This window comes from Borostomias antarcticus (genome assembly GCF_949987555.1).
Source record: "Borostomias antarcticus genome assembly, chromosome: 11".
Taxonomy (NCBI): Eukaryota; Metazoa; Chordata; class Actinopteri; order Stomiiformes; family Stomiidae; genus Borostomias; species Borostomias antarcticus.
The window spans coordinates 25,027,887-25,038,386 of NC_140244.1; the positions used below are offsets into that span (position 1 = coordinate 25,027,887).

Genomic DNA, 10,500 nt, shown 5'->3' on the forward strand with positions numbered 1-10,500 from the left:
TAGATTAGAGTAGAGTAGAGTAGAGTAGAGTAGAGTAGAGTAGAGTAGAGTAGATTAGAGTAGAGTAGAGTAGAGCAGATTAGATTAGAGTAGAGTAGAGTAGAGTAGAGTAGAGTAGAGTAGAGCAGAGTAGAGTAGAGTAGAGTAGAGTAGAGTAGAGTAGAGTAGATTAGAGTAGAGTAGAGTAGAGTAGAGTAGAGTAGAGTAGATTAGAGTAGAACAGAGTAGAGTAGAGTAGAGCAGAGCAGAGCAGAGCAGAGTAGAGTAGAGTAGAGTAGAGTAGATTAGAGTAGAGTAGAGTAGAGCAGAGCAGAGCAGAGCAGAGTAGAGTAGAGTAGAGTAGAGTAGAGTAGAGTAGAGCATAGTAGAGCAGAGTAGAGTAGAGTAGAGTAGAGCAGAGTACAGCAGAGTAGAGTAGAGTAGAGCAGAGCAGAGTAGAGTAGAGTAGAGTAGAGTAGAGTAGAGTAGAGTAGAGTAGAGTAGAGTAGATTAGAGCAGAGCAGAGTAGAGTAGAGTAGAGTAGAGTAGAGTAGAGCAGAGCAGAGTAGAGTAGAGTAGAGCAGAGTAGAGTAGAGCAGAGTAGAGTAGAGTAGAGTAGAGTAGATTAGAGCAGAGTAGAGCAGAGTAGAGTAGAGCAGAGCAGAGCAGAGTAGAGTAGAGTAGAGTAGAGCAGAGTAGAGTAGAGTAGAGTAGAGCAGAGTAGAGAAGAGTAGAGTAGAGTAGAGTAGAGTAGATTAGAGTAGAGTAGAGTAGAGCAGAGTACACCAGAGTACAGCAGAGTAGAGCAGAGTAGAGCAGAGTAGAGTAGAGTAGAGTAGAGCAGAGTAGAGTAGAGTAGAGTAGATTAGAGTAGAGTAGAGTAGAGCAGAGTAGAGTAGAGTAGAGCAGAGCAGAGTAGAGCAGAGTAGAGCAGAGTAGAGTAGAGTAGATTAGAGTAGAGTAGAGTAGAGTAGAGTAGAGCAGAGTAGAGCAGAGCAGAGTAGAGCAGAGTAGAGTAGAGTAGAGTAGAGTATATTAGAGTAGAGTAGAGTAGATTAGAGCAGAGTAGAGTAGAGTAGAGCAGAGCAGAGTAGAGTAGAGTAGAGTAGAGTAGAGCAGAGCAGAGCAGAGTAGAGTAGATTAGAGTAGAGTAGAGTAGAGTAGAGCAGAGTAGAGTAGAGTAGAGCAGAGTAGAGTAGAGTAGAGTAGATTAGAGCAGAGTAGAGTAGAGCAGAGCAGAGCAGAGTAGATTAGATTAGAGTAGAGTAGAGTAGAGTAGAGTAGAGTAGAGTAGAGTAGAGTAGAGTAGATTAGAGTAGATTAGAGTAGAGTAGAGCAGATTAGAGCAGAGTAGAGTAGAGTAGAGTAGAGTAGAGTAGAGTAGAGCAGAGCAGAGTAGAGTAGAGTCAATTAGAGTAGAGTAGAGTAGAGTACAGCAGAGTAGAGTAGAGTAGAGCAGAGCAGAGTAGAGTAGAGTAGATTAGAGCAGAGTAGAGTAGAGTAGAGTAGAGTAGAGTAGAGTAGACTAGAGTAGAGTAGAGTAGAGTAGAGTAGAGTAGAGTAGAGTAGAGTAGAGTAGAGTAGAGCAGAGTACAGCAGAGTAGAGTAGAGTAGAGTAGAGTAGATTAGATTAGAGTAGATTAGAGTAGAGTAGAGCAGAGCAGAGCAGAGTAGAGTAGAGTAGAGTAGAGCACAGCAGAGTAGAGTAGAGTAGATTAGAGTAGATTAGAGTAGATTAGAGTAGAGTAGAGTAGAGTAGAGCAGAGTACAGCAGAGTAGAGTAGAGTAGATTAGAGTAGATTAGAGTAGAGTAGAGTAGAGTACAGCAGAGTAGAGTAGAGTAGATTAGAGTAGATTAGAGTAGATTAGAGTAGAGTAGAGTAGAGTAGAGCAGAGCAGAGTAGAGTAGAGTAGAGTAGAGTAGAGTAGAGTAGAGTAGAGTAGTGTAGAGTAGAGTAGAGTAGAGTAGAGTAGAGCAGAGTAGAGTAGAGTAGAGTAGAGTAGAGTACAGCAGAGTAGAGTAGAGTAGAGTAGATTAGAGTAGAGTAGAGTAGAGCAGAGCAGAGTAGAGTAGAGTAGAGTAGAGTAGAGTAGAGTAGAGTAGAGTAGAGTAGAGCAGAGTAGAGTAGAGTAGAGTAGAGTAGAGTAGAGTAGAGCAGAGTAGAGTACAGTGGAGTACAGTGGAGTATACTGACCTGTTGGATGCCACCTGCAGAGGGCACGGGCAGCTGGCACAGGACAGCGCCTGCCCATCCAGGCTGTTGTTACCATGGAAACCGCCCTGGCACTTCTCGCAGTGGTCTCCGGCTGTGTTGTGTTGACAGTTCTGAGAGGTAAACAACAACAACAGCAGCAGGATGAAGTAAACAACCACAAACACACACTCACCATGCGCCAGTAAACAATACTGTACATGTGATCAAATGCTACAGTGGTCAATATTCACAGCTAGATAAGTACAGTAGATGTGCGATCGTCCAATCAGAATCAAGTATTTCAGAGAGCCCTGTACAGTAATAACGAAGGGTTTAAATGTTATGTTTATGATACTGTAAATGCGATACATTATGATACATTTTGAATGTGATAAGTTTGTTTCGGCTTCATGTAAATGTAATGGACAGTGGAGTTTTGAGAATGTGGATGTAGGTTTGGAGATACTGGCGTGTTGACGGTCTCTCCTCACCAGACAGACTCCTGAGCCGTCCAGACACTGGTCAGAGTGTCCATGACAGCTGCAGGGGACACACTTCCCCAGGAACAGACCCTTGGTGTCCCGGTAGAAGCCTGGAGCACATTGCTGAGGGGATGGAGGGATGGAGGGGGGATGGAGGGATGGTGGAGGAGGGATGGAGGAGGATTGGCGAGGAGAGAGAGAGAGAAAAGAGAGAGAGGAAGCATTTAAAGAGAATCACTTCATTCCTATTACCGACGAAATGGAACAAAAAAACGAATGTCGTGAACACATGGCTGGTGATGCTGTGTTTGGTGTACAGGGTGATGACATCACACCACAAAATGAGGTCAGAACGTAGCAGAAAATGGTATCCTGGTTTCCATTAGGTGTATTTTTTCTGAGCTCCTGCACCTTTAAAAAAAAAATCAATAGCGAGCCAGCGCATGTGCTCCGAACGCCTCGAATTGAAAAAAAATTCAGGCCCTCAAGGGCCTGTACTGGAACAAGCCTGGGTCTGTTTTACTAGCCCAGCCACAGGAACCGCCCCTCAGGCATGAATTTTTATTTTTATTTTTATTGAATTGTTTTCTTCAGGTGCTTCTCCCCAGCGCTCTGCCAGAAAGAGAGGCCTAGTGGACAATGGGCCTTAAGATGCTAAATTAGCTAAACAATCATGGGCCAGGTGTGGCAGGTTCCAGTTAGCCAGTTGTGCCAACCGGTCAGGTGTGCCAACGAGTCAGGTGTGCCAATCAGTCAGGTGTGCCTATCAGTCAGGTGTGCCAGCCAATCAGGTGTGCCAACCGGTCAGGTGTGCCAGCCAATCAGGTGTGCCAACCACTCAGGTGTGCCTATCAGTCAGATGTGTCAACCACTCAGGGGTGCGTATCAGTCACATGTGCCAACCAATCAGGTGTGCCAGTCAGCCAGGTGTAACAACCAGTCAGGTGTGCCAACCAATCAGGTGTGCCTATCAGTCAGGTGTAACAACCGGTCAGGTGTGCCAGCAAATCAGGTGTGCCAACCACTCAGGTGTGCCAGCCAATCAGGTGTGCCTATCAGTCAGGTGTAACAAACGGTCAGGTGTGCCAGCCAATCAGGTGTGCCAACCACTCAGGTGTGCCAGCCAATCAGGTGTGCGTTACCTGGCAGGAGTCCCCCAGGTAGTTGGCGGGGCAGAGGCAGATCTCCACGTTGTTGGCGTGGCGGCCGGTGGGCAGGCTCTGGGCGCCCTCCAGGACGGCGGCGCGGAGGGATACGGAGTGAGCGGACTGGGAGTGAAGCACCCGGACCTGCAGGGACTCTAGAGCCACCAGCACCATCATCAGCTCCTCCCTGGACACGGAGTTACCCGTCTGGGCGTGGCGGAAACTTCCCTGTAAGGGGGGAGGAGGAGAGAGAGATGGGGGGAGAGAGAGGTAGAGAGAGAGAGAGAGAGAGGGAGGGAGAGAGAGAGAGGGAGAGAAAGGGAAATAGGGAGAGAGAGAGAGAAAGAGAGAGAATGAGAGAGAGGGTGAGAGGCAGAGAGAGAGTAGGAGAGATAGATGGGGGGAGGGAGAGGTAGAGAGAGAGAGGGAAAGAGGGAGAGAGAGAGAAAGAGAGAGAGAGAGGGTGAGAGGTAGAGAGAAGGAGAGAGATGGGGGAGAGAGAGGTACAGAGAGAGAAAAAGAGAGAAAGAGAGAGAGGGAGAGAGGGAGAGAGGGAGAGGGTAAGAGAGAGGGTGAGCGGTAGAGAGAGGAGGAGAGTGAGAACGAGAGATAGAGGGAGAGAGAGAAAGAGAGAGAGATGGTGAGAGGTAGAGAGAGGAGGAGAGAGAGATAGAGGAAGAGAGAGAAAGAGAGGGAGAGAGAGAGTGAGAGGTAGAGAGAGGAGGAGAGTGAGAAAGAGAGATAGAGGGAGAGAGAGAAAGAGAGAGAGAGGGAGAGAGAGAGTGAGAGGTAGAGAGAGGAGGAGAGAGAGACAGAGATAGAGGAAGAGAGAGAAAGAGAGAAAGAGAGAGAGTAGGTATCAGAGCTGGGCTGAAGGGCTGGGTGTAGCATATCAGGCTAGATGAAGCCGTAGATCTCCTCCTACAGGAAAACAAACATTTCTACATGGGTGATTCCCATTGGCTGAGAGGGGGGGTGGGCGGTCCTACCTCCACCATGTGGACGATGCCCAGGTGGTGGTCCTCAGGTGGGGAGTACTCTCTCTCCATGAAGACCAGAGTCATCTGGTTACCCTGTAGACACACACACACACACACACACACACACACACACACACACACACACACACACACACACACACACACACACACATGTTGTGATTTAATTTGATTTAGCTCCCCTGCATTTTAATCATGTCATGATATTGTAATCTTGTTCTACGTAACCAGAACGTTAAAGGCTAATCTGCTCATGAGGGATAGTAATCTGTAGAAAATGGAATGTCCCCACTAACTCAGCAGGTTAAGAAAGCAGCTGTAGGCAGGAAGAATAAATGCGCACCCAGCCTGAGCATTCAAGATGCTTTTTTCTCCTTCCTCACCTCCTGCCAAGTAGCCAGGCCCAAAACAGCCAGAGATATAATGCTGACTCTGCAGAGCACAGAGTACAGCAGTAAGGTCTCTTTTCCTCTTCCTGTTGAATTCCTTCTCTTCCCCTCCTCTCCTCCCAAAGCAGCCAGAGAATAGTGCTGATTTATGCAGAGAATTATAAGTATTTTCTCCTCCTCCTGTGGGGGGGCAGTTGAGATTCCGGAAGGGCCCCATTTCCTCTCAAAAAGCAGACAGTCCTTCCACCCAGGAAGCTGGGAGGGGGGGGCACCCAGGAAGCTGGGAGGGGGGGGGGGGGGGCACGGATGTAGGACATATATGGACATGAGTTATTTGCTGAGCCAGCAAGGAAAATGGGATGTGGTCAAGGGTGGAGGGGAGTGTTTGTAGATAAGACTATAAAGGGCAAGTAGACAAAGGGAAAAGTTGTTCTTTCCCGGGGAAGCTCCTGACTTATATGCTGTTTGTTTCTGAAAAGCATTAAAGTCAAATCGCATTTGGACTCTTTGTGCCTCGAGTTGTTTTTTCTTCTCGGACTCTGAAGTTATTTTGGAACTTTTAAACCAATCTGGACTTAGATTTATTTTTTGGAATTTGACCTAAGACCTAGTAAATTATTTTACACGACAAATGGCGAGCCAGAACCCAGGAGGAGGAGGCATCCACTACCCTACGCCAGGACACGGACCTGTCCGCGTCAGACACACAGGGCCCTAAATTACAAGGTAAGGCAGAGCCATTTATAAAATCTGCTGATTTGTTTTTAACGTGTGTTTGACGTGGTCAAGATCCGCCCGGGCTGCAGGTAATTAAAACGCCCCTCTTCAAAGAATCTAGAATAAATCTTACTTTAAATCATGTTTATCAGATTTGGTCCATTTAAAACATCAAAGGCACCGAGAATCCTATGCGATCGTTTGTCATAAATGTCGTATGTGTTTTATGCTTTATGCTTTGTTTTTATGTGCTCTGTATGTGTGAGCGGAAAGTGTGAATGAATAGCAGGTGGCTTGTTGCATGACTAGCTGAAATGTATAGTACAGCCAGAGTTACAGTATGTTGAAATAGTACGAGAGATACATTTGTAGGATTGATACTTTTGAGGAATAAATTAGCCTAGTCAGGTTTAAATTCCTCCTCTGACGTTTGGTTAAAAGATAAATAGTGTCTGTGTGTACACGTTTAAGAAGTTACCTGTTTGAGTAACTAAGATAAGAAGTTACCTGTTTGAGTAACTAAGATAAGAAGTTACCTGTTTGAGTAACTAAGATAAGAAGTTACCTGTTTGAGTAACTAAGATAAGAAGTTACCTGCTTGAGTAGCTAAAAAGGGCCTGTCTGTGCTCTTACAGTAGGCTACGCGCTGCCGAGAGGGCAATAAATCTGATCAGAGAAGTATTTGTAAATAAGTGTAAATAAGTATGCCGGCGGAGTAAAATAGTATGAGAGTCGCGATGTATTGTGAGAATAGAATAATTTTGGGTTGTGGGTTATTTTTCTTTTCCTAAAAAGTGTAGCGAGTGGTTCTATGATTTAAAACCGTATGTAGTTTATAAATAAGTGTTACTATTGAGTTCAGAATAGCGAGGCCGTAATTTACCAGTAAAGGCCCAACAGGCTTTCATGTATCGGTAGCCCATAAATTTAAGCAGATAAGAAAAGACAGTGAAGTGAGGATCACGGCCCACGTGGGGCCCAGCCATTATTTCACGGCCCACGTGGGGCCCAGCCATCATGAAATAAATTCACAAAGTAGAAAAAGGAATAGCGGCCGTGACAGGATGGACTAAAAAAAACAAGCAACAGGCACCATAAGCAAAAACAAGCTGTTGAGCGTATATAATACTGGAGAGCAGGCACTTTATTTGCATCGTCGCAGTGGGTTGGTCTCTGGTTATTCTGTTGCTGTAAATGAAAGTTCTTTGATTTGTTTAATCTCTCTCTGTCCCAGCCCTCATCACATAAAGCGAGTTCAGTCCACAAGCCACACACACACACACACCCGCACGCACGTACAGTAAATCACCACACACACACACACACACACACACGCTTAAACCAGACACACATTCCACAACATACACACACCTACACAGCAAGTACTCCCACACACACACGCACACCATACTCACTCATACAACACAGAGCATACATCACACACGCACACACTCAATACAGACACACATTCACTCTCATACACTCACCCTACACGCCCTCTCACACACTCACACCACACACACACACACACCCTATACGCTAAAATCACCCCACACACACACGCACCCTCCTACGAGCACGCCACACACACATACATACACACACCCTATACGCTAAACTCACCACACACACACACACACACACATACACGCTTAAACCAGACACACATTCCACAACATACACACACCTACACAGCAAGTACTCCCACACACACACGCACACCACACTTATTCATACAACACAGAGCATACATCACACACGCACACACTCAATACAAACACACATTCACACACACGCACACATGTACCCTCTTACAAGCACACACATACTCACGTACACAATACAGTGCAAGGCAAGTTTATTTATATAGCACATTTCAGCCACAGGGCAATTCAAGGTGCTTTACATAAGACATTAAAAGTATTATACAGAGAAACTTCTCTTAGAAAGCAGTGGAAAAAAAGAAAAGACACAGACACACATTCACAATATAATCACATATACACACACACACACACACACACTCGTGCCTGGCATGAGAGGGGTAGAGACGAGATTTTTATGTAGAATAAAATAATTTTATGTTTTGTTTTTGCCTCATGCTTGATTTTAGGTGATAAAGACCAGGATAGACTACCGTGCCAAATAGCCTAGATGAAAGAGCGTTCTCTACACGGTTGATTTTTAAATTTCGAAATTGTCTACTGTATAAGAAAACTATCACTGACTAACAATTTCTTTGCACTTCTCCTCAGATGCAACTTGGTGTCTGTTCTGAAGTGTCCTCTGGCCAGAGCATTTCTTATTTTGGGATATATAGTTTTCTTCCTATTTCAAAGTTCACCAGTGTGGTTTTGAGGTTATTACCCTTTCAAAGGAATCCATTACAATTTGATGTCCCTAACAAGGAATGCTGGTCCGGGCGAGGGGCGGCGAGACGCGCGGCACCGTCAGACTGATCACCCCGCTAATTAAGCGGCTTTCAACACTCACCGGATTCACAGCGGCTGAGTAACGAGAGGGACGGCCCGGTGCTCCAGTCCTCCGCCCCACCCAGCATTTCAATAGAAACAAGTATTAATAAATATATATAAAATGCACCAAGAAAATATTTGAACATTTGTTCTATTGGTTGTTTGTTTTATTGTTTGTTCTACTGTTTGTTAAACTGTTGGGGTTTAATATTTTGGGTCTTTAGTATAGTAGGCTACCTTAGAGGCACTGGTGTCTATAAGCCTACTGTAAACTAACTAACTAACTAACTAACAAACTAAACTAACTAAACCAAAAATAATAATAAAACTGCAGTATAGGAATTTCAACGTGGTTGTTGTAATAACCGTTTTCACAAGGAAAGCGAGGTACTGAATATTAGTCTGTATTTTGTTTTGTTTTGTCAGAACTGACATGTTCTATGTGAAACATACTTTTATTATGAAATAGTTACTCTAGTCGGGTTCAAGTCATGTGACACGTGATCAGGAAATATGTGGGCATTTCATGATGAATCATGCGTCTTGCAGCTCCAGTCTTTATCTTTTGTTGTAAGTCCTGACATTAGTCTACTCAAGTTTCTCTGTGTTGTTGCAAAACGTTTGTGATAATGTTATCAATATGAAAGTAGCGACTTCTATAGTTAGAGTCATCCACACTATTTTGTTGGGATATAAGAACAAATGATGAATTAGAATAAATGAGAGATGAATGGATATTTCCACACGGGGGGATTGAAGCGATTTGCATATGTTAAATAACATGAGAAGCATTCAATTCTGTGTAAGGAAACTATTTTCCTGTATTGTCTTTGTACTGTTTCTGATTCCAGAATAGGAGATCAAAATGGTCAACTGTACTCCGACCACCGACACGGCGCATCGAGGACAGAATAAGAACTAGTTGATTTATAAGCTGATCAAGTGTAGGACTTCCTTGTGTTGAATTATCTGCTTGTTTGTTTTAGTTATTATTATTTAGGGGCCAAGCACGAAGGTGCGAGGCACCTATTGTAATTGTTAGTGTTATTATTATTCATCTGCCATGGGAGCCTATGGCTGGCCCCATTGGTAGAGGCTTAGGGCCTGTAGCCGTGAAGCAAGTCTCACATGAATTGGCCAAAAAGGCGTAAAATGCAAACTTTGAACAGCCATAACTTATCCCCCTTTGAGCTAGAGGCATGACACTTTAAACACATTTGAGTCTAATTATGGTGAACAAATTTGCCTCAAGAACCCGTAACTTCAGGTTATGTAGATTTCTGTGATTTTAATTTATTGTAAAACGCTTAAAATCTATCTCCTCCTAGGGAGTTTTATCAATCTACATGAATCTCAGTAGATGTAATCTAGCATTGAATATCTACAATTCCATCTCGGCAAAAGTTGGAAAATATGAATTGAACAGCCACTATGAGGCAATGAAAATTGCAGAGGGCGCTAGAGAGCTCACTTCCTGTTTAGGCCTAACCGCCAGGCCAATTTTTCCAATTCCTGGTACAACAGTACCAGAGCATATCTTAAGGCAAGTTGGAGAAATGTGACGCAGATTGGCCACAGGGGGGCGCTACAACAAGCCAAAATGCTTAAAAATGGCTGAAACACAATTGATTGCTGTGGCACCCCTTGTGGCTAGATGGGGTTCGTATTGCTTGTTTGGGGTAGTTCATGGCATGCTCTATAACTTTCTAATTGGACGCAAAAGCATCAGATTCTATTTTGATATTGACATAAGCGTTGTTGTCAATTGATACAATTGCAACCCCCCACAACAGTTATTATCAGCTATGGCCTGCATACTTCCACCCATGGAGAGGGTAGTAGCCTACATTCTACCCACTTCATCAATGGATAAGCTAGTAACCTTAAGCCTGGGAAGAGGGGAGTGGTCTATAACTCACACACTTCAACCAGGGAGAGGGTAGTAGCCTTTAGCCTAAACAATTCATCCTGAGAGAGCACAGTAGCACATAGACTACATAGCCCAAACACACCAAGTGTAGGGGGGCATTCTTCTGAGAAATGTTAGGTTTAGAGAGAAACAAGAGTTGTGAGTATGGTTCACAGATAGCTGAATTATCAAGCTATCCCCACACTGAGACT

General features: G+C 44.4%; 1 protein-coding gene across 1 annotated transcript in view; it reads right to left on the reverse strand.

The window, feature by feature from the left end:
* lama5 (laminin, alpha 5) overlaps positions 1–10,500 on the reverse strand; it is a gene marked incomplete at both ends in the record, with an annotated part of 94,869 nt that overhangs the window by 24,082 nt on the left and 60,287 nt on the right. Inside the window, 4 exons of the mRNA XM_084446200.1 lie at positions 2,175–2,305; positions 2,666–2,779; positions 3,799–4,029; positions 4,791–4,874. Coding sequence (XP_084302326.1) covers positions 2,175–2,305; positions 2,666–2,779; positions 3,799–4,029; positions 4,791–4,874 — 560 coding nt within the window. The remainder of the gene's footprint in view (positions 1–2,174; positions 2,306–2,665; positions 2,780–3,798; positions 4,030–4,790; positions 4,875–10,500) is intronic.